The sequence below is a fragment of the Podarcis muralis genome, chromosome 2 (assembly GCF_964188315.1).
Source record: "Podarcis muralis chromosome 2, rPodMur119.hap1.1, whole genome shotgun sequence".
Taxonomy (NCBI): Eukaryota; Metazoa; Chordata; class Lepidosauria; order Squamata; family Lacertidae; genus Podarcis; species Podarcis muralis.
This window is the reverse complement of record NC_135656.1, coordinates 33446571-33469357: the sequence shown is the minus strand read 5'-3', so window position 1 is coordinate 33469357 and position 22787 is coordinate 33446571. Positions and strand designations below refer to the sequence as shown.

Below are 22787 nucleotides of genomic sequence, written 5' to 3'. Positions count from 1 at the left end.
CAACTACCATCATCCCTGGCCACTGACCCTTCTGGCTGAGGCTATTGGGAACTAGAGTCTAATAATACCCATAAAAAGTAAAGGACCCCTGACAGTTAAGTCCAGTCGCAGATGACTCTGGGGTTGTGGTGCTCATCTCGCTTTACTGGCCAAGAGAGCCGCCGTTTGTCTGCAGACAGTTTTTCCGGGTCCTGTGGCCAGCATGAGTAAGCCGCTTCTGGTGAAACCAGAGCAGTGCACAGGAACACCGTTTACCTTCCCGCCGGAGCGGTACCTATTTATCTACTTGCACTTTGACATGCTTTCGAACTGCTAAGTTGGCAGGAGCTAGGACAGAGCAACGGGAGCTCACCCTGTTGCGGGGATTCAAACCGCCCATCTTCCAATCGGCAAGCCCTAGGCTCTGTGGTTTAACCCACAGCTCTGTGGTTTAACCCATAGGACCACAGATTTCTCACCCCCAATGTAGTGATATCTGGAACCCCATAAATAGGTGTAACATCCTGGTGTTTAGGCCAGTTTCCTGATGATGCAGTCTTCGATTTAATTTGCTACCACCATCTGCTGGGCTACATTGCACAGAAAGCCAGATGTCAGTACTTGTACAGTGGTACCTCGGGTTACATATGCTTCAGGTTACATACGCTTCAGGTTACATACGCTTCAGGTTACAGACTCTGCTAACCCAGAAATAGTGCTTCAGGTTAAGAACTTTGCTTCAGGATGAGAACAGAAATCGTGCTCCGGCGGCGCAGCAGCAGCGGGAGACCCCATTAGCTAAAGTGGTGCTTCAGGTTAAGAACAGTTTCAGGTTAAGTACAGACCTCCGGAATGAATTAAGTACTTAACCCGAGGTACCACTGTATAGTAAAGGTCTGCCCTCATTTAAGTAACCATTCTCAAACATGCCTAGAGTAGCCAAGTGGCCCTTACGGTAAATCCGATGCCCACAGTTGCAGAAAAAGAGCCTGGTATGAACTTGCCCTGGTCAAACTGAACCAGCAGTGATGTCTTCCCAACTCCGCTGTCTCCAACCAGGATAGTCTGCGAGAATCAGACAAAAAAAAATCAGGTTAGCATCCGAATTAAAAGGGCCGAGGCCCCATTTCTCTGTTCTCAGTGTACAAATGCTGGCAGCAAATTAACTGGTAACTTTGTAATATTGGAGAGACGTGGTTAGACATGGGTTTGAGCACGACACCCACAGGAATATTTCAGGGGGAGAAGCAAAGTAAATACAGCCATACATGTTTTCGAACAGCTTAGTTCTTGAACGTTTTGGCTCCCGAACGCCACAAACCCAGAAGTGAGTGTTCTGGTTTGCAAACATTCTTTTGGAAGCCGAACGTCCGATGGGGATTCCGCAGCTTCCAATTGGCTGCAGGAGCTTCCCACATTCAATCAGAAGCCGCGCTTTGGTTTTCGAATGTTTTGGAAGTCGAATGGACTTCTGGAATGGATTCCATTCGACTTCCAAGGTATGACTGTACTCCAAACAAATAAGAACACATAACTGACATCTAAGAACAGGCCCTTCATTTCTGATAAATCAGCTGACATTGCAGCAGTGAGTCCTGGGTAGACCTGGCCTCTGAGAACCTTGTGTTCCAAGTCTCTCTCTCTCGTTTCTCAGTGGGGTAGATCAGCAGTCCAGCAACAGGAAGACCTAGCATCCAAACAAAGTATTTCTACGTATCACTGCAGCCCTCAATCCTGTCCTTGGCTCCCTTCACCTGTTTGAGCCCTTCATTAATTGCACTGCATCTACAACCAGCTTCATAGCCCAGCCCCACCTGTTCTTCCATTAAAAAAAACCAAAACCTTTGACAAAATTGCAGACGGAGAGTACAAGATTTCAGTCACGCTGACACTTCTGCTTTTTGCTTCCTACAGCATTATGAGAAAATGAAACTGCTGCAATGGCCAGGGCAGGCGAAGGGAGTTGGGGAGAAAGCAGAAGCAGAAGCAGAAGCCTATTCACCCTAACTCAAGTGGGTGGGGAGGGGGGAACAAAGCACCGTAAAAGAGAAGTAGCCGTGCATTCAAAAGAGCAGGCACAGAAGAAAGGAGATCATGCAAGTCTGCGGCGATGGTCAGCATGCGGCAATGGCACTTCGTTCTGGGAATGTTATGCTTCAACCTAAAAGGTGAGCGGTTTGTGTCTGCCTGTTTACCCTGAACGATGAGGGACACACAGGGTAAGATGGGAATTGGGGGTGAGCGTGTGATGATTTCTGCAGTTTAGAGGCAGCCTGACCCATACACAAGAGATATGTGCCTTCAGAGTTTGCCTTCTGGCAAGATGCAAGGAGTTGCAGCAATGCAAAAGATCCAATTTTGCACTGGCCTCATTGCTTAAATTTATGGAGTGTGGGGTGGAATTTCAGAATTTAATGCATTCTGCTAATACCTTCAGGGCAGTGGGGGAGGGGGCTGTTAGGAAGGAAGCTGTGTGGACACAGACTAATCTCTGTGGGGTAAAGAGAGCAATTCCCCCTTGTCACAAGCTGCCCATCCCTGGTGTGGAGAGAGTGTCTCTTTCTACACACCAGGGATAGGCAGCTTGTGACAAGGGGGGAATTGCCCTCATTACTCTGCAGAAATTGGTGTCGTTCACACAGGGCTGAAGAGATTGCACCCTCAGCACAACCATTTCTGCTTGCCTGGTGGAACAACCTGTCCTCTCCGTCCCCTGTGTGCTGTTCCCCCAGCCACCCACCCACCCTGAGCCAGTTTGGGGACGAGACAAGCAAAGTAAGGAGAGGAGGGAAAGCCCTGCTGCACTACTAGAAGTCCTTGGGTGGATCCAGCCCACTGAACTATCAGAAGTGCCCAGCAGCCCCTACAGCTTTGCCTCCTGAGCTGGTTGGGGGAAACAAAGTGCTCTGCCTGGTCTTTAGAGGACCATCTTTAAATAGCAGTGCTTTATCTCCTGTTCTCAGCACTGATGAATGACCTGTGCAAAGCAAAGGCAGCATTTCCAGGCACCCCAGCCTCAGCGCTGGATTAGGGAAGGATGGAAATGCTGGTTGTGCGTGCATGTGTGCACATGGCTGTCTCTGCTTGTGTGCAAGAGTGAGCAACTCTGTGAGTGCAAGATATTGCAGTGGAGTTTCTTGTGGGGAATGTGCATGTGCAAGAATTGTGTGTGTGTGTGTGTGTGTGTGTGTGGGAGAGAGAGAGAGAGAGAGAGAGAGAGAGAGAGAGAGAGAGAGAGAGATTTGTAAGTACACTGTATGTTTAGTGTGCATGCATGTGTGCGCATGTGCACATCCATTAAGCGATGTCTACCACTGGCATGTGGCATTTGCAAAGTTGGCTATCAAGAAAGGTTCTGGGCCCAAAGGGTTAACCACCCTAGATCTAAAAAAATGAAGTTTAACACTCATTATCTTTTCAATATGATTAAGAATTTCCCAACAATTCACATGATCACCACCTCCTGCCAACTCCTAGGGACTGAGGGGTCTTCACCCCCCCAATAAAACAGTTGATGGGCATTGCCATTCAAATATGTGTGTGCGCACAGGTGCATGCATTGTGTCATGTGATCGATTATGTGGGGCGGGGCTTCCCTGCCCCCCCCCCATATTTTATTCAAGTTGGCACACACACCCTGTAGCAGTGACTTTAGTGTATACAATCAACTCATCAATCATAGACCCCAATATGAATGATTTAGTAACTGCACCTTCCCTGGCCTGATCAGATCCCCCTCACTTGCTTGTTTATTGCCTCCATACCCAAAAGACAGCAGAAGTCAGAGGCCAACAGAGTTCCTGCTCAACTAGTGAAAAGAACGGCAGATTTAAGCCTTGCAGCTGGGATAGGGGAAACCTGTGGCCCTCCGGAAGCTGCTGTTAACTCCCAACATTAAGTACCATGAACTGACATGCCAGAAGAATAGAGGTGGGCTGGGGTGGATTATTGGAGTTCTGATCCAGCCACGAAGATGTGTGGAGTAATTTTATATTTTTTTCTGTGATACCAGAAGGATAATATTGGAGAACTAATGCCTCACTCTAGGTTTATTCTGCTTTTCAGGTTGCATGTCTTATCTGACTGGTCCTGAAGCACTGAGTGGATTTTTGGGCAGGTCACTCTCTGTGAGATGCAAATATGATCCTGGGTATAGAAAATATGCAAAATATTGGTGCAAAGGAAGTTCATGGAGCAATTGTATAACAGTTGTTCAGACGACAGGATCCGAAGAAGAAAGGACGGCTAGCAGAGTTTTTATAAAGGATAATCATTCTCGTTTGGAATTCAGAGTCAGACTGGAGAACCTCACACAGGAAGATGCTGGGATTTACTGGTGTGGCATAGAAAGAACTGGCTCTGATCCTGGATTCCGTGTAAATATTACTGTTCTCCCAGGTGAGTCCTGTTTCCAAGCTCCACAGGAAACTCAAAAGCCAAATACAGCTAAAAGGGGAAGAAAACCTCAGAGGGGAACTATGTTCTGTGCACATTAACCCCAAAGTTGGTTACTCCTTGGTAAGCGTGCATAGACTTGCAAATGTAAAGGAGAGTTGCTACTTTTATACTTTAAAAAATGACAGGCAGTGGATATTTTGATAATTTCTCACTTTCCAGAATTAGGTTATTTTATCCTTTAAGCAAGGAAATAATGGTAAATGAAACAAATTTTGTTTTATGTTGTTGCCAGCTGAGATGGCCCAGTTGGTAGACCGTGAGTCCCTTAATCTCAGGTGCACATTGGGCAAAAAGATTCCTGCATTGCAAGGAATTGGACAACTCTACAATTTTATGATGCAGGTACAGTCAAACCTCAGTTGTCGAACTTAATCCATTTCAGAAGACTGTTCGACAACTAAGGATCAAAGGGCAGTCAGCAAAGTCAATGGAGAAAAAAGGGGGGAAAACTCCCCAGAAGCTGTTCAGCTTCCGAAAATTGTTTGAAAACTGGAGCAGTTACTCCTGGGTTTTCGGCATTCGGGAGCCAAAATGTATGATAACGGAGGCGTTCAGGAGCTGAGGTTTGACTGTATAACATTCACATTAAGGAAATCTATGCTTGCAGAGTTGTCTTCCGCCATAGATTATCTGCCAGCAAGGCTGCCTGAACTGACTGGAATGAATTCGAAATCTCAAAGGACATGCCTGCAACACAGTCATTTCCCAGGTTGACTGTAGAGCAGCCCCATGTCAGCACATGAGAAAACCCAATGCCAGACTTAGGATTTCTCCCATCTCAAGTAAAAGTATCAAACTGGGAGGAAATGTGCTTGGAAGCAGGGAATTGTAACCCACTTCCCACTAGAATTATCTTCCCAAGTTGTTCCCTGTCACTCTGTGATAAAAGTGACACTGAAGCCATTTGTATACCCCGTAATAACATGGATCAGGGCAACATGGATATTTAAAATAAATAAATTAAAACCCGCCACTAAAAGTTGGGATCCCATCAGATCTCACAATTTCTGTGCTATGCTACAACAGGCATTGTGTTATTCATGGGGTGTGTTATATAGCATTGATCTCTCACGAAAAAGCTCACAGCATCTTACCTTTGTTTAAAAACATTTGTTCACCCTCGCAGCACTTCCTTTACCACAGGGTAAAGGTAAAGGGACCCCTGACCTTTAGGTCCAGTCGTGGCCGACTCTGGGGTTACAGTGCTCATCTCGCTTTATTGGCCGAGGGAGCCGGCATACAGCTTCCGGCTCATGTGGCCAGTATGACCAAGCCACTTCTGGTGAACCAGAGCAGCGCATGGAAACGCCGTTTACCTTCCCGCCAGAGCGGTACCTATTTATCTACTTGCACTTTGACACGCTTTTGAACTGCTAGGTTGGCAGGAGCTAGGACAGAGCAATGGGAGCTCACCCCGTCGCGGGGATTCAAACAACCGACCTTTTGATCGGCAAGTCCTAGGCTCTGTGGTTTAACCCACAGCACCACCCACATCCCTTACCACAGTGTAGAGTGAACCTATTGCTCCTGTATGGTAGCTTGAGAAAATGCTTTCTATTACATTGCAGGATTGATTATCAGCAACATCTCAGTGAGGAGGGGAGGGGGACTTGGCTTTTGACTGCCCAGTGGATACCAGGCTTGCAGATGACCTGTTTATGGAGCATTCATCCTGACGTGCTTTCAGGGAGATTGGATGACCCTGGCTATTTGATGAGAATTCATTCCGATTTGTTCGCAGAGGGGTTAGATGGCATTGTGTCAAAGCGAGCGCCGTCCCACACTTTCCAATTGCATGTTGCCATCACTTTTCCTTGTTCCCAAAAGCCAGATCCTTTGGGAGGCATATTTGTTGCACGTGGCCTCCCAGTCAACTATCACTGCGCAACCTTAAGTTTATGCATATGTGATTAAATCCCACCCCAAAATAGTGACTGCCTGGAAGCATTCACAGTCAAGAGGAAGCGTAAATAAGACACTAGTGGTTGAAACAATGTCCTGTTCTATTCTCAGAGGGGTTTTTTTTCTTTTTTTTTTCTTACTATGGTACATGCGTCTTGCCAAGATTGCGGAATGTACTGCGTGGCATCATAGTGAAATTTGTTGTAATGCAGCAACTCCTCTGTAGCACAAATATATCTCTGTCAGAAAGGAAGCTCCTTAATTCGTAAGATGCACTAGCTCAGTAGTTCATTTACCGGGCTAAAGTTGAGTAGAATTTCCCAGAAACGGAGCAACATGGGCGAGAAAGGGAAGTCTGGGGGAATCCCAGTGCTTTGAAGTCACCAGCATCTGAGTAAGATGTTGCGGAGAGAAGCATCTCTCTTATGGTGTGGCTTCAAGGTGTTGTGTGTGTGTGTTGCCTGCCCCGTGTCCTCCTTCTTTGCAAATCTCAAGTAAAGGAGCACAACATTTGAGACTGGTTTTTTGGGTGTGCTTTTTGGAACTAACAGCCCCGCTCCCAATGTTCTCTGATGGTTGCTGGTAGGAATATTGTGTACCATGTGCACTAAGACATAGCACTGGTAGCATTCAGTGGAATATTCACAGACAGCTAACCTACTGACCAGGTGTCTCGTTTCCCCCCCTTATTGGTAAGCAGGTGCAGAGATCTCCACATCTGATCACAGCAACATCCCCGGGGGAAAGATTTTAGGTCTCCTTGCCCCTAGGTCCCATTTCATGGATGCAAATATGCTCTCCAGAAGCTGCTCTTACGCCTTGTGGAAGTTAATGAGAGTGATTCACTGTGGGCTCTTCCACACTTCTCTTTGTCCCGCAATTTCTTCCTTTTGGTCTTTTCTTTTGTCCCACTGTTTCCCCAGGAAAACCCGCTGAGGGCTCACTTCTGCTTGTCTTGTGCCTAAAAAGCACAGGTTTTGCCTTTGCCCTGCAACTTTCTCCTGGGAAAAACAGCCCTCTTTAGTGCTAAACCGGAACGAAGACAATCTGTGGAAAATCCAGTTGTCATTTGTTCTGATTCAGCACTAAAGATCGGGTTTCCCCAGTAGGAACAGCAGGGCAAGCTGAGGTGGGGAGTAAGCCCTGAATTGGAACAAAAGTCGATCTGCAGAAAACCCCAATTGACATTTGCTCTGATTCAGTGGTAACTACAGAGGTACCTCAGGTTACATATGCTTCAGGTTACAGACACTTCAGGCTACAGACTCCACTAACCCATAAATAGTGCTTCAGGTTAAGAACTTTGCTTCAGGATGAGAACATAAATCGTGCTCCGGCGGCGCGGTGGCAGCGGGAGGCCCCATTAGCTAAAGTGGTGCTTCAGGTTAAGAACGGACCTCCGGAATGAATTAAGTACTTAACCTGAGGTACTACTGTACCAAGTTTTCCCTGGAAAAGCAGTGGGACGAAAGAGAGACCTTTCGCACCCATGTCCAGAAGTCACCAATCAAACAGAAATGCAGATGAGCCCTGTAAATCAGGCAAAATGCTCATGATTTGGTAAACGTTTTGAAAAGGGGGGGGGGGGAGAGAACTGATTTCAGCCTGATTCTAGCAGCAGACTGACCTGATCCAATATTCACAGACTTGCTTGCTACTCAGAATGCAGCTCCCAGAAAGATTACGCATATCTGAGGATTTTGCAATTTCATTTTGGTGCACTAAAAGTGCATATAAAAAGTTAGTTTCCAAGTTAAAAATGACTGTGTACTAAAACATGCTTTTTGCACTGAAATGCATTGGAAAAAATGTGTATTTTTCACAAAAAAGCCCATATAGAATGCATACGTTTTAAATGTGGACTTCTCTTCCATTCCTTCAAAAGATCTGCACAAAATGGCATGGAGCAGGACTATAACTGAGCACCAGCTAAACTGAAACAGGATGGAATTAGGCTGCTGAGTCCATCCTTAATTCCCCCCTACGCTTCCTCCCTCAAACTATTTCAGATGTTGCATGCCTCTCAAAGATAATATTCTGTAGAGGAGTGAAAAGTGACCTATGTGCAAATTTAGATATTAAGCTTGCCCTCAAAATTCAAACAACATTCCAGTTGTTGAGGAAGGAGAACAATATATAACGCAGAGCCTTTTCTGTCACCTTCTCCAGTTCCCAGTAGCATGTAGACTTAAAAAATCCTGAATGTTTTCCTAATCACAGGTGACTCACGAAGCTTGTTTTGTCGACACTTGCCGATTTTATTAATGGTGCTGCGTTTTTTGTTGTTCCATTTTTTCATGTTAATTTAAAAATTATCTATAGTTCAATATATTTTTTAGAATATTTTCACAAACCAACCAACCCACAAGCAAACAAACGCACAAGCTCTCTCAGTGTTGCAGAATGCCACAGAATATAAAATGCAAAAAAATAAAATAAAGGCACATTCGCGCTGGCTAGCTATTTATGTGAAGGAAACGAGTGGTTTAGATGCTGCAAGGGGAAGGAAGCAGCAGAACATACTGGGCAGCTGCAGCCACAGTAGAAGAACAGACAGCTTTCCTGGAGCTGAGTTTGTTTGCACAAAACTGGTTGGAAAGGGCTGTGGAGCAGCCATGCAGCAAGAAACCTAAAGAATTATTAGGTGTACCTGAAACACTTTTCTTTGTTTCCGGTGAGCAACTCATATTTCCCCCCTCCACGACATACTGCTTTTATGAAATATTAATATTCTTTTCATGATATCTATTTAACATTATTTTTTTATAAAAAAACCAAGAACACCAGAATTGCTTTCACCAGTGCCTTTTTTTAAAGACACCGAGAGAACCGGGGCAGAATGTCCATTTGAAGCTCCTCCCTGCCTTTTCCTTCTCACAGCACCTTGTGGCCCTCCATGCCAGGGGGGCCCTCTGAGAAGGTGAGCACTGGTGGAGGAATGGGGGTGCGGGGGGTGCAGTCCACTTCAGGTGTCTTCTCTGAGGGGGTGACATTGCTGTGCCACCCCCGGGACACTGGCCCTGCGGGCAGCTAGCTCCGCCCCTGGGTGCCCAACATGTGCGCCGCTCTGGGTGCCAGAGGAGGAGTGTATCTGAAGGCGAGGAGTGTGGCAAGGAACGAATGAGCTTTCTCAGGGGGGTCTCCTCTTTTGCGGAATGTGCTCCTCAGGAAAACATACCTGTGGCACAACGCATTGGATAAGACATTCCTGTTTGCTCAGAATTCTGGTCTTTTAACTTAAGATTGCACAGCAATATAATTTGTGGCCTCTTTGTGCTCATCTCTTAGTGGAGTTGAGTAGGACCCCTCCTTATTGTTATTAAATTATTATTATTATTATTATTATCAGCAGCAGCAGCATCTGTTACAGTGATACCTCAGGTTACATACGCTTCAGGTTACAGACTCAGAAATAGTACCTCGGGTTAAGAACTTTGCTTCAGGATGAGAACAGAAATCGCACGGCGGCAGCAGGAGGCTCCATTAGCTAAAGTGGTACCTCAGGTTAAGAACAGTTTCAGGTTAAGAACGGACCTCCGGAATGAATTAAGTACGTAACCAGAGGTACCACTGTAGTCACTTTATCTTGCCCAAGGCAACTCAGAGCGACTTACAACCAAAAAAAAATCTAGCCAGCTTGCTTTGCATGTGCAATAATAGAAGGTATGTCACAAAATCGGTGAGCACAGGGTGTCCATGTGGGTAGGAAGCGCCTTTAAGATACAACCTCTCACCTCAAGAGATTTGACTTCTAGAGCTCCGCAGGTTGCTAAGGTTGTTCAGTTGTTGACTTAACAACTTTTGGAATCTTTATTTTATGGTGTTTCATTCTGTGTATTTAGTTTGAAATTATTCAGAGGACGTTTGATAACGTTTGATATGCTATATATTTGTTAGTCACTTAGGAAAGTGGGGGGGTTTTTTGGTAGAAATCAATGAATAAATGCAATAAATAATGACAGTACCTACTCAGAAGCAAGCCCTCACTGAGTCTCTGCCCACTTACCTGGGAGTAAACCTCCCTGAATTCAGTGGGACTTACTTCTGTGTACATATGATTGCAGTGTTAATGAAACTTATGCACTGTTGTATATTTCTTATTTTTCATGATTACTCCAAGATTATATTTTCTATTGGCATCTTGTGTTGAGTAAGGATGCAATGCATGAAAACTGACACTAACTGATAGAATTCCAAACTAGCCCCCCCCCCCCCCCCCCGCTTTGGCCTAATGTCCCTAGTGTTATTTTTCCATGCAGAAGGAGAGGGTTGTGAGTCTTGTTTACTCTGTTCTTTTCAGGTCCTTACTCTGGATTACCCATCATCAGTAATAGTACAGTGAGTGGACCCGTAGGTGGGTCGTTATCTGTCATATGCCGTTATTCAGAAGCATATGAATCCTATCTGAAATTCTGGTGCAAGGATCTGAATTACCAGTGCAAGAAAATTATTGAAACAACAGAATCATCTTCCCTAGTGAAACAGGACAGATTCTCTATCAATGACAATCGTAGCCTCTGCCTAATTACAATTATTACAGAGAACCTGACTCTGGAGGATATTGGGCAATATCGGTGTGGGGTAAATATACCACTTGGGTTTGAGGATTATTTTCCAGTCACTGTGGTTGTCTTGCAAGGTAAGTTCTTTCCCTGACTTTTAGAGACAGATTTGGAAGTCAATATTCATGTTAGTACAAAAAACAAGGGGTACATGTTATAAGCTAAAAAGCAAAAAGTAGACAAAAGGCTGATTCAAAAATTTAATTTATGTGAATAGTAGTGTTTTCGGCATCAGGTGCTCATGAGCAAAAAACAGACAGGGTAGCTAGCATAAAGTACCCAATTCCAAATACATCCTTCATCATTGTACATACATATTGCATAAAGGGGACCAGGAAAGATTTTCTTCAGTGAGGCTTGTATGATCATAAGATTGCAATATGTATATACACTGATGAAGGATGTACTTGAAAACGGGTGCTTTATGCTAGCTACCCTGTCTGTTTTTTGCTCATTAGCATTTCATGCTGAAAACACTCATATTCATGTTAGGGCATTGGGTACCAGAGGAGGGGGCCCAAGAACTGGCCCTCCCCGCTTTTCCATTGCTATTCTCTGGATACAATGATTTTGCATTCAGTCGATGGTAGCAGTGGCTCAGGGCATTGATCCCACCTTAGTAATGCAGTTGGTTCAAATGTTCAGGAAAAGGACATTTTGCATTCATCCCAGGCCAACAGGCAGGAACCGCAGAAAACTAGGAGGCTGTATATTGAAGCAGCAGAAGCCTATGTCATGTGAGGATGAACAACCTAAGAATGGAAATATACTTTGCAACCCAAAAAATTAAATACTTGTCACACAACAAGCAACATCTTTTCCCTGCAATCTCAGATTACTGGAATTGCCCGAATGCTGGGGAGGAGCTACAGCTAGACCAGGAAGGTGGCGGCAGATGTGAGGAACGCCTATCGCTCTGTTTCCCCAGGAAGTTCTCTTGCTTTCATTTTGAAGTTCTTGTACAATTCCTCACCTACCAAGCCATTGAAAAGCAAACTCAGTTGACCATAACCGTGTGTCAGACACATGACCATGGAAAGGGTTCTGTGGTCATAGTTGGAACACATATTGAATGTGGGACCATTGACATTTGCCTTCTGTCTTGTGCAATTGATATGGGAAACTACTTTACGTTATGAACTCCCAGACCAAGTTGGTCCTTGCTCAATAAATATATGTTGAAACAGTTCACAACAACTTATTTCAAGCCGTCTACTCTTCATATTTGAATTCATATTGAGGGTGACAATTGCTCATGCACACCCTCCAACTGTCGCTATTGTAAAGGAACATTCCTGGATTTAAAGAAGTCATCCCGGCTTCTGATTGGATCCCGGAATGTCCCAGGGATAAGTCAGGGCTTGAAGCCAGTGCTGGTACTGGCTGTGGTGCTGCGCTCTTCCGTGAGTCAGCTGACTAAGGCCACACTCTGGCATCCCTATTTTCATCAGGGGAATGTCGGAGGGTATGCTAACATTGCTCTAATCTACCACCACTTCCCTCACTTCTGTACCAGCTTCCCTGTAGAGCTTTCTGTCCATTGTGCTTTTTTGATTTTGACTTCAAGCATTGCAGTACATGTGGATACTAGGCCCTGTGATGGGCAAGGATTACAGGTGTTTTGTTTTTTCTTCTTCCTCAACCTTCTGCTCTGCCACTCTGAGGCTGGTGCCAGCATGAAGGCAGGTTACCTGACTCCGCTTTACCTGTGAGGCTGAGATCTGAATCAGGCAACCTCATGCAAACAGTTGGTTGTGTGTAATATCAGAGGTTGCACAAGATTCTCCTCGCAATACTGTTCTTACCACAGAAGAGGAACAGCGAACTCATGCTGGTCCCCAGCTCCAGCCACTACACCGCTCACATCAGTAAACGGTTGAAGTAAGCAGCTATTTGCACAGGAAAGAAAGCTGATGTATCATCTAACCAGGGCTCCTTCCAGACTAAGCTATTTTATGGTCAGGATTCAAACACAGACCAGGAAATTTAGGTGGCACAACCATAGTGAGTTTCATGTTTCTCTGCAACAAAATCCACTCTCCCGGCAATTTGACTTTTTGAAGGAAAGAAAATGCACTAGAAAGTGTGCAGTAACACTTAATTTGACTTGACGTCACACAACTTCCCTGCAAAGGATTACGAATGACTGCTCAGTGAACAGCTGACATTGTATAACCTCCTTGCAAAGTTTATGTAAGCAGATTGGGATGAATGTTCAAATAATTGGCCATCTGGAAGTGGCCTGGCTCTTAGAAGCTGAGTGAGGCTCGGTTTCAACGATGACAGATGTAGGTGGCCGTCCAGAGGAACAGGTGGACTCATGATGCCTTCACACATGCACTCTTGATTGTACAATATAATGGTATATGCATATAGAGAGGTGGGATGAAGTCTGTGTTTTTGTCTCTGTTTTAGAGCCTCTCACTACTACAACAGCAGCAGCAGCAGCAGTAACTACCAGAGGCCCAGACTCTGAACCACCAGGGTAAGGACTCACACGGAACAACAGATGTCTGTCAAAATGCTGGTGTAGGGAAATCTAAGACGTGCAGCTCATTTCCATTTGTGGTTTCCAGCTTCTGTTTGCTTCTGCTGTGACACAGTGCTGCTTTGTGTAAGGAGCAAAAGGCGAGCTAACCACTGAGCAGCCCATGTGAAGTATTTCACATGTTATGTTAATTCTGACACGGAACAGAAAACATTTGTTCTCCTAATCGCCTATTGGGAATTTGGGCAGGATACTTTCAGAGCAGGGGTGAAGAACCAATGATCCTCCAGATGTTGTTGGACTACAGTGGTGCAGTAGTTAGAGTGTTGGACCAGGGGCCAGGAAGACCAGGGTTCAAATCCCCACTGAGGGATGAAGCTCAGTGGATGTCCTTGAGCCAGTCACATTCCTCACACCATTGTTTTGAAGATAAAATCGGGAGTCGAGAGCCATGGATTCCACCTTGATCACCTTGGAGGAAAGTGGGATCCAAGTGAATAACTAAATTATTTTCAACATCCCTGATCATTGGCCATGCTGGCCAATGAGAGCTGAAGTCTAACAATATCAGGAGGGCCATTGGTTTCTCCATATGTAGAAGGAAAGAGATCTGCAAGAAGAAGAGAGAAGGGGCATTGGAGATGTCAGCTCCCAATCATGCAGCATCAAAAGTAGGGAGTGGAGTTTATCCTTCCCCTTTATCACAAACCGAAGGGGTTTCTCTCCTGCGGAGGAAGATTCAGAGCTTCCAAATTCTATCCAGCAAGGTCCCATTCACATTGCAGAGCTATGTGCCAAAGAACAAGCAGCAACCAACGCACTGTGTCTCACATACTTCCTGCCTTTTTCATATCCCAGCCTTTTCATCACAATCCTATTGCCGGTTATTTTTCTGGTGCTGGTGGTGCTCTTAGTAGCCGCCTTGCTGCTAATGCGGAGCCTGAAGAAGCAAAAAGGTGAGTGGATGTGTGCAGGAAGTCCCTGCATTTTATCTTTCCTGTCTCATCCTTTCTGTCTGTCTGTCCCTACCTTTCCATCTCCCATGCCTCTCCACTGTCATTTCTGGTTTCCTCCATATTTTTAGGTCATTTGAACTTTGCGTCACCTCAGACTCCTGAAATCTGGTTACGCGTCTGTTAAAAACTGACTGAAGACCTCCAGTGCAACCCTGTATATGAGCTATCCTACTGGGCTGGCATTGGAGTGGGGCGTCATTCTTTTCTGCACTTTTTTAAGGTAAAGGACCCCTGACCATTAGGTCCCGTCGTAACCGACTCTGGGGTTGCGGCGCTCATCTCACTTTACTGGCCGAGGGAGCCGGCGTACAGCTTCCGGGTCATGTGGCCAGCACGTCCCTCTGCACTTTTTTACTTGGTTGTAAATTGCTTTGGGACTTTTTTTTTTAGTGGGCAGCAATACACAAATTTAATAAGCTTAATCTAACACAGTGGTGTGGGACGCGGGTGGTGCTGTGGGTTAAACCACAGAGCCTAGAACTTGCCAGCTCTTGCCAACCTAGCAGTTTGAAAGCACATCAAAGTGCAAGTAGATAAATAATAATAATAATAATAATAATAATTTATTATTTATACCCCGCCCATCTGGCTGAGTTTCCCCAGCCACTCTGGGCGGCTCCCAATCAGTGTTAAAAACAGTACAGCATTACATATTAAAAACTTCCCTGAACAGGGCTGCCTTAAGATGTCTTCTGAATATCAGGTAATTATTTATCTCTTTGACATCTAATGGGAGGGCGTTCCACAGGGCGGGCGCCACTACCGAGAAGGCCCTCTGTCTGGTTCCCTGTAGCCTCACTTCTCGCAATGAGGGAACCGCCAGAAGGCCCTCGGCGCTGGATCTCAGTGTCCGGGCTGAATGATGGGGGTGGAGACGCTCCTTCAGGTATACAGGACCGAGGCCGTTTAGGGCTTTAAAGGTCAGCACCAACACTTTGAATCGTGCTCGGAAACGTACTGGGAGCCAATGCAGGTCTCTCAGAACCGGTGTTATATGGTCCCGGCGGCCACTCCCAGTCACCAGTCTAGCTGCCGCATTCTGGATTAATTGCAGTTTCCGGGTCACCTTCAAAGGTAGCCCCACGTAGAGCGCGTTGCAGTAGTCCAAGCGTGAGATAACTAGAGCATGCACCACTCTGGCGAGACAGTTCGCGGGCAGGTAGGGTCTTAGCCTGCGTACCAGGTGGAGCTGGTAGACAGCTGCCCTGGACACAGAGTTAACCTGCGCCTCCATGGACAGCTGTGAGTCCAAAATGACTCCCAGGCTACGCACCTGGTCCTTTAGGGGCACAGTTACCCCATTCAAGACCAGGGAATCCCCCACACCAACCCGCTCCCTGTCCCCCAAAAACAGTACTTCTGTCTTGTCAGGATTCAACCTCAGTCTGTTAGCCGCCATCCATCCTCCAACCGCCTCCAGGCACTCACACAGGACCTTCACCGCCCTCACTGGTTCTGATTTAAAGGAGAGGTAGAGCTGGGTGTCATCTGCGTACTGATGAACACCCAGTCCAAACCCCCTGATGATCTCTCCCAGCGGCTTCATATAGATATTAAAAAGCATGGGGGAGAGGACAGAACCCTGAGGCACCCCACAAGTGAGAGCCCAGGGGTCTGAGCACTCATCCCCCACCACCACTTTCTGGACACGACCCAGGAGGAAGGAGCGGAACCACTGTATGACAGTGCCCCCAGCTCCCAGCCCCTCTAGACGGTCCAGAAGGATGTTATGGTCGATGGTGTCAAAGGCCGCTGAGAGATCCAGCAGAACTAGGAAACAGCTCTCACCTTTGTCCCTAGCCCGCCGGAGATCATCAACCAGCGCGACCAAGGCAGTTTCAGTCCCATGGTGAGACCTGAATCCCGATTGGAAGGGATCCAAATGGTCCGTTTCCTCCAGGCGTGCTTGGAGTTGTTCAGCAACCACCCGCTCAATCACCTTGCCCAAGAATGGTAGATTTGAGACTGGGCGATAGTTGGCCAAATTGGCCGGGTCTAAAGATGTTTTTTTAAGAAGCGGTTTAATAACCGCCTCTTTCAGCGGGTCTGGGAAGGCTCCCTCACAGAGGGAAGCATTCACCACCCCGCAGAGCCCATCGCCCAGCCCTTCCCGGCTCGCTTTTATCAGCCAGGATGGGCAAGGATCAAGGAGACAGGTGGTCGGTTTCACTTTTCCAAGCAGCCTGTCCACATCCTCGGAGGTAACAGACTGGAATTGATCCCATGTAACAGGACCAGACAGAACTCTAGCACTCTCCCGCCCTGGCCCTGCTCCCACGGTGGAGTCTACCTCCTTCTGAATCTGAGCGATTTTATCTGCAAAAAACTTTGCAAAAGCATTGCAGGAGATAGGTACTGCTCTGGCAGGAAGGTAAACGGTGTTTCCGTGCACTGCTCTGGTTCGCCAGAAGCGGCTCAGTCATGCTGGCCACATGACCCGGAAGATGTATGTGGCTCACTCGGCCAATAAAGCGAGATGAGTGCCACCACCCCAGAGTTGGCCACGACTGGACCTAACAGTCAGGGGTCCCTTTACCTTTACCTTTAACACAGTGGTGTGGAATCTCATGTTTTTAAACTGAGTATTATCAGCGGCGTAGCGTGGGTTGTCAGCACCTGGGCAAGGCAAGTAATTTGCGCCCCCTAACCCGTGGATTTGCGCCCCCTAACCTGTGGATTTGCGCCCCCTAACCCGTGGATTTGCCTTAACCCCAGATGTTGCGCCCGGTGCGGCCGGCCCCCCCTGCACCCCCCACGCTACGCCACTGAGTATTATACTGCTGTTCAAAGCCCACCCATTACAATGAAGGGCCTGCTCAAAATATTTTAAATAAGTGAACAGATGTTTCCTTTGGCTGAACTTGTATACAGTCATAACTACAGTTAATATATTTCTCCAGCTATAGCCACTCAATGCAGCTTTAATTGCCCCAATATCACACCCAGGAGCTACTTATGGAGGCCTTGAAAACTGTTTTATTTGTGGCTACCTAAAAGTAGCAGTGCAGAAGAGCAGATAGCAGAAGTGAAACTTCCTGAAAAAATAAACTGGGTTTCTAAAGCACGTTGCTGTTTAGGTGATGCTGTGCTGAGGCAGAGGAAGGAGGTGGAAGAACAAAACAGCCCCTTCATGCAGAACATCTGCCTCAACCCAGACCAATACAGAAGTTGGATTAGGAGGGCTGAGGAAATCTTTACCCACTTTCCACAGCCAGCTACCCACATCTCCTTTGAGAACATTTCCTTCCTGCTATGTGAAGATACTGTGGAGATTCTTGAGAAGCTCATTCTTTCCAAATGCTTGTTTTCCTATTTCCCTGACCTGCTTTTAAAATGAAATGGGGGGGGGGGGGAATAGTTTTAAGACACTGATGTGACATTGCAACCTATTTGCTATCTTTTCAGCTGCCAAAGCATGTGGGGATATCCTCCTGTCTACGGTAAGTGGCAAAAGGACTTCACCCTTCCCTTCCCTTCCCTTCCCTTCCCTTCCCTTCCCTTCCCTTCCCTTCCCTTCCCTTCCCTTCCCTTCCCTTCCCTTCCCCTCCTCTCCTCTCCTCACTTTTGCCTTCAACCTCAGCAGGCTTGCTGAACCAAATTCTTGCCCTTCCCAGAATGCTAAGAGTATTTTTCAGGGAAGAGTCACTTTAAAAGGCCACTTCCCTTGACCCACGCTGATCCACTCCCAGGACATCCTGTTACAACTTCTGTGGAACTTGGTACAATAGGGTACCATTTTCTTTCAGGTAGCATACTGTGGTGCTATACTCAGACAGTTCTTGCACCTGTTGTGAACTAAGATTGCAGGCGATAGCTCCGTGTGCGTTTTTTTGGCCACGTGCAAATGTCTTGGGGAAACACAGCCTGAGATAATGCTACAGATACAAAGGGGTATGGGGTGGGGTCTGCTCAAAGATACCAAATGGGACACCGTGTTGTTTTTGGTTTAATTTCAGGCTCCTAATCGTGCAGAAGGCAATACTTCTGGTAGAACTGAGAAGCCAAAGCAGAGACCTCACCCCAAGGCAGCTCCGCCCAGCTCCCACCAAGCAACAAACCACACAGAAGAAGTGGAATATGCAACTGTGATGAAAGCTTCGACTTCTGCTTCTCAGCCAGAGGTTCTTCCCATGAGTAGAAAATTTGCCAATGCTTTTTGCTCTTTTTATATCCCACCTTTGATCTCCACGCATGTTAAGGGGGCAGCGCCTAAAAACTTATATTGTTTTTGAGCGCATCACAAAGAAGGTAGTTTTGGAAAGACCCCTGTTGCTTTGTGCAACTGACTTCCCAGTTAGTGATTCACAAAGAACCCTGGGGAAATGCATACGCCGTAAATTACCGGTACAGCCCAGACCATCACCACCACCACGTAATAGGCTTCTCAAAATATATGCTTCTGTTAGTAGTATAAAATGGGTCTTGGTTCATTTTGGTCTGCATTAAGTCCAGCAATGCCAGGACTGCATAAATAATGGGCAAGATCCACACAAGCTCTCTCAGGTCCAGCGCAGGAGCATGTCAGTTTACTATGCATGTGCCCCAAAGTGTGACTGTCACTGCTCATATTGGACTTTAAAGACACATTCTGTTGTCCTTAAGTCACAATGTGGCGCTGCAGTCAACAGAGGTTTCTCCATGATGCAACAAACTCCCAAAAGAGTGGGCCAAAGCAAATTTGGGTGGATGCTGGTTGCAACACCAGGAATTCTCCACCATCCCTTTGGGTCTTCCCTCTTCTGAAGCATCGCTGTTGGCCAAAGCTAGACATGGGATGCTGAGTGGAATGAACTTCCATGGCAATAGCACTCCCTCATGGCAGAGAGATTCTGCATGTTTACTCTCTGTGCCACGGCAGTGATGTCTAGAGTCTCCAAGCCACTACTAGCAAATTCTGCCTAAGTACAATCTTGCAATATGTTATGCAAACCAAGAGTGTGTGCACTTGTGTTGCATATTATTATGGGATTATCCTGCCCTTCCTCCAAGGAGCAGGATCTGTGACAGGCTCCAAGATGCTTGTGGGCTGACTGTCGTTTGAGAGCCTGCCTCCCTGCTCTTTCCATTAGAATAGACTGTTTGCCAGTGTTGACGAGATTCCCCCTCCATGTTTGAGACTTGGGGCTCCCTGTCAGATAGGCTATGCTGAGAGAAATTAGAACCCCCCAGTTTCCTGGGGTTTGGGTCTGACTCTCCCCAGTCCAAATCAAACATTGTAACAGGGATGGAGAACCTGTTTTAGCTGGAGGGCCACATTCCCTTCTGCACAAACTACGTGCGAATTTTACCTTGTTTTCTGCACACACTGAGCACAACCCCTTGCACACCTCCAACTAGGCAAGCAAGAGGCATAATCAGAGTTCACAGACATATTCCAGCCAGGCACTCAACGAGAATGCAAAGCTTAGCCAGTAAGTGGTGTGGCCTGGGGACAGTCCCAAGGGCCAAAAAGAGAGGTGTGGAGGGCCACATTTGGCCCCTGGGGCTGAGGTTCTCCACCCCTGCACTACACGACGCTGCCTCCTCACACCCTGCAATGCTTTCTCTTCTTGCAATAGTCCCTGCTTCCTTGACCAGTGCTGTTTTTTTTCTTCTTCTCACTTTCTAGGTTCCTACAGCTACAGAACAGGTGTCCTATGCTTCCTTAAGTTTCCAAGGTCCAGTTGAAGAAGCTACGTACGCCAATATGTAGTAGGCACCCAGGCCAAATCCTGATAACTATCAAGTACTGTGGACTGAAAAGGGAAAATAGTTCGGACCTTCCCCGTGGGACACTTTCCCTTTCTGCTCCTCTCCCCCTCCAATAATGGACCTTGTCACTTATAGTGGTGTGACTGGACTCCACACACTTGATCCCCAGTGGCCTGTGATGAGGTGCAGCTGATCCTTACCACTGCAGGAACCTCAGAAGAAAGCTACAGTCAAGAAGCCATGTTAAACTAAGCCTGCCTGCCTGCCTCAAAGGAGCAGTCTAATAAGCTGTGATGTTTCCATAGGTCCCTGACAGGGATGGAACAAGCTCATGCCTGGATTGCTTGAGTTCTTTCCTAAGGCCATTCCATTTTTGTGCTTATTTTTTAAAAAAAACAACTACAGAAAATTATTTAAATATTTTATCACAAGATAATATTTAAACACATGCTATTTCACTGCAAACATTTGGAATCCTAAAGTATACAGTGGTACCTCAGGTTACATACGCTTCAGGTTACAAACGCCACTAAACCAGAAAGATTACCTCAGATTAAGATCTTTGCTTCAGGATGAGAACAGAAATCGTGCAGCGGCAGCACAGCGGCAGGCCCCATTGGCTAAAGTGGTGCTTCAAGTTAAGAACAGTTTCAGGTTAAGAACGGAACTCCAGAACGAATTAAGTACATAACCAGAGGTACCACTGTACATTTAAAAAGCCTGTGCATTATTATTTTTTAAATGTATCTATAAACCAAGAACTGGATTGCAAAATCTGAAGAAGTGCAAAATCTGTGGGGCGATCTGGATAGGGCGGATCAGATCAAGTTGCATTGGAATCAGCAGAAATCAGACTTTTCAAGCATCCCTTGCTCTCCACACTGTTTCTCTTACATCAATGAGTTTTACGTTCTGCCATGTTATTGTACGACCGCTGCTGTGTGCTTGCCTGTGAGTCCATTGCTATCTGTAAGGTACCTTTGATATCAAGAGCCAATGAAGTATCACACGTTGTTTGTAATCTGTGTGCATTTCTGCATGATTGTTACTGCGGTGCTTATTCGAAACTTAAGAACTGCTGTTGGGAAATTCTCCTGGGATGGGTGCAATTAAGAAACACAAGTGGTTTCTGATAGTGAGACGAACCAATCAAAAGCTGAAGTCTGGAGTGGGGAGGAGAAGAGGATACGCTCAGCCTGGAGGCTCAGAACAGTTCTTCATTGGTGGGTGCTTGCTGGCTGGGGGATTGGCCTGTCTGCAGAGAAAGTGGAAGTATCCAGGCACTATTGCCCAAGAGGCTGTTTGGAAATATCCATGGCGGCGTGAGCTTGAATTTCCTTCTGTAATTGGGAACAGATACTCTGTTAAGTTGCTCCTCACTTGAAGAGGACGCTGGATCTTGTGAATGGCCCCAGGAGTCCTCATTAAAGCAGGCAAAACTGAATCAGCAGAAGACTGAATTCTTAAAGAGCCAGGTCTCCCTGCTCAGGACGCCCCTTCCTTGTGCGTATCATTTTAAAAGCATATTGCATTTCCATACTTCGCTTACTGAAAACATCCCTCTTGCTGCTTAACATAGGAGGCACTAATGGCGCAATCTTTTATGCGTATGCACCCAGAAATAAGTCCTATAGTCTTCACACTCTAGTACAGGGGTAGCCAGTGTGGGACCCTCCATGTATTTTGTTGGACTACAACTCTCATCATCCCTCCCCATTGACCATGCTGCCTGAGGCTTATGGGAATTTGCAGTCCAACATCTGGAGGGCACCTGTGAGCTATCCCAGCCCAAAGTAAGCGCGTCAGGACTGCAGGAGGCTGCTGCTACCAATGACAAGCTCGATTTGGACCTTCAGAACTCACTCCACTTGGTCCTGTAGCCTGCCCTGCAGTATTGAACTCACGCTCCCATTTCCCTAATCATCACAGAGAAAAACAAAATTAAGGCTATTACACACTTACTTGGGAGTGTGTTATTTAACTTAGTAGACATGTATAAGATTGCCCTGCACAGTTGCCTATTTCAGCCAGAGGTGAAAACGAAATTCTGAGTCCTCAAATGCATTAGAAGCATTACATCGGCTTCAAAGGTGGAAAGAAGCAATGATCCCGACTAGGGAAGAATGGCAAGCCAAACCACTGGATTATGCTGAAATGGCTAAACTAACTGGGAGACTCAGGAATCAAGAAGATAAAGACTTTCAATTGTGTCCCTCTCTAGGTATACAACTGAAAGTCTTTATCTTCTTGATTCCTGAGTTTCCGGGTATGGGTCCCCTTTATCACATACACAGCCCAACAAGACAATGACAATAATCCACCAACAGCATACAAATCAATATGGCTAACACCCACCCACCCCACTCACACATGAAAACAAAGACCACCACAGCCAATCACAACCAAACAACCACACCCTAGGCCAGTGGCGTAGCGTGGGGGGTGCAGGGGGGGCCGGCCGCACCGGGCGCAACATCTGGGGTTAGGGCAAATCCACAGGTTAGGGGGCGCAAATCCACGGGTTAGGGGGCGCAAATTACTTGCCTTGCCCCGGGTGCTGACAACCCACGCTACACCACTGCCCTAGGCCAACCCCAACCTCTCTCACCACCAAAGGAACACAAGTGAACAGCAGAGAACCTGTACAAGCAACGCTGACACCAAACCCTACATACATTAAGCAAAATAGAA

The 22787-nt window shown here is 46.5% G+C and overlaps 2 protein-coding genes across 2 annotated transcripts in view; one reads left to right on the top strand and one right to left on the bottom strand.

The window, feature by feature from the left end:
* RAB37 (RAB37, member RAS oncogene family) overlaps positions 1-22787 on the bottom strand; it is a 75413-nt gene that overhangs the window by 37594 nt on the left and 15032 nt on the right. The window contains exon 2 of the mRNA XM_077924167.1: positions 934-1044. Within this exon, the coding sequence (XP_077780293.1) occupies positions 934-1044 (111 nt within the window). The remainder of the gene's footprint in view (positions 1-933; positions 1045-22787) is intronic.
* Positions 1919-21117, top strand: LOC114590569 (polymeric immunoglobulin receptor-like). The gene is made up of 8 exons (XM_028716792.2): positions 1919-2147; positions 4045-4377; positions 10640-10978; positions 13317-13386; positions 14248-14345; positions 17811-17845; positions 18362-18526; positions 20014-21117. Exons 1-8 carry the CDS (start codon positions 2090-2092, stop codon positions 20095-20097), a joined length of 1182 nt encoding a protein of 393 aa, XP_028572625.2. The 5' UTR covers positions 1919-2089; the 3' UTR covers positions 20098-21117.

Excerpts from the sequence above, each read along its gene's own strand:
- LOC114590569 (XM_028716792.2), top strand. The coding sequence starts at position 2,090 with ATGGTCAGCATGCGGCAATGGCACTTCGTTCTGGGAATGTTATGCTTC. Across the intron at positions 14,346-17,810 it reads GAGCCTGAAGAAGCAAAAAG|CTGCCAAAGCATGTGGGGAT; the intron begins GTGAGTGGATGT and ends CTATCTTTTCAG. Across the intron at positions 18,527-20,013 it reads CTTCTGCTTCTCAGCCAGAG|GTTCCTACAGCTACAGAACA; the intron begins GTTCTTCCCATG and ends CTCACTTTCTAG.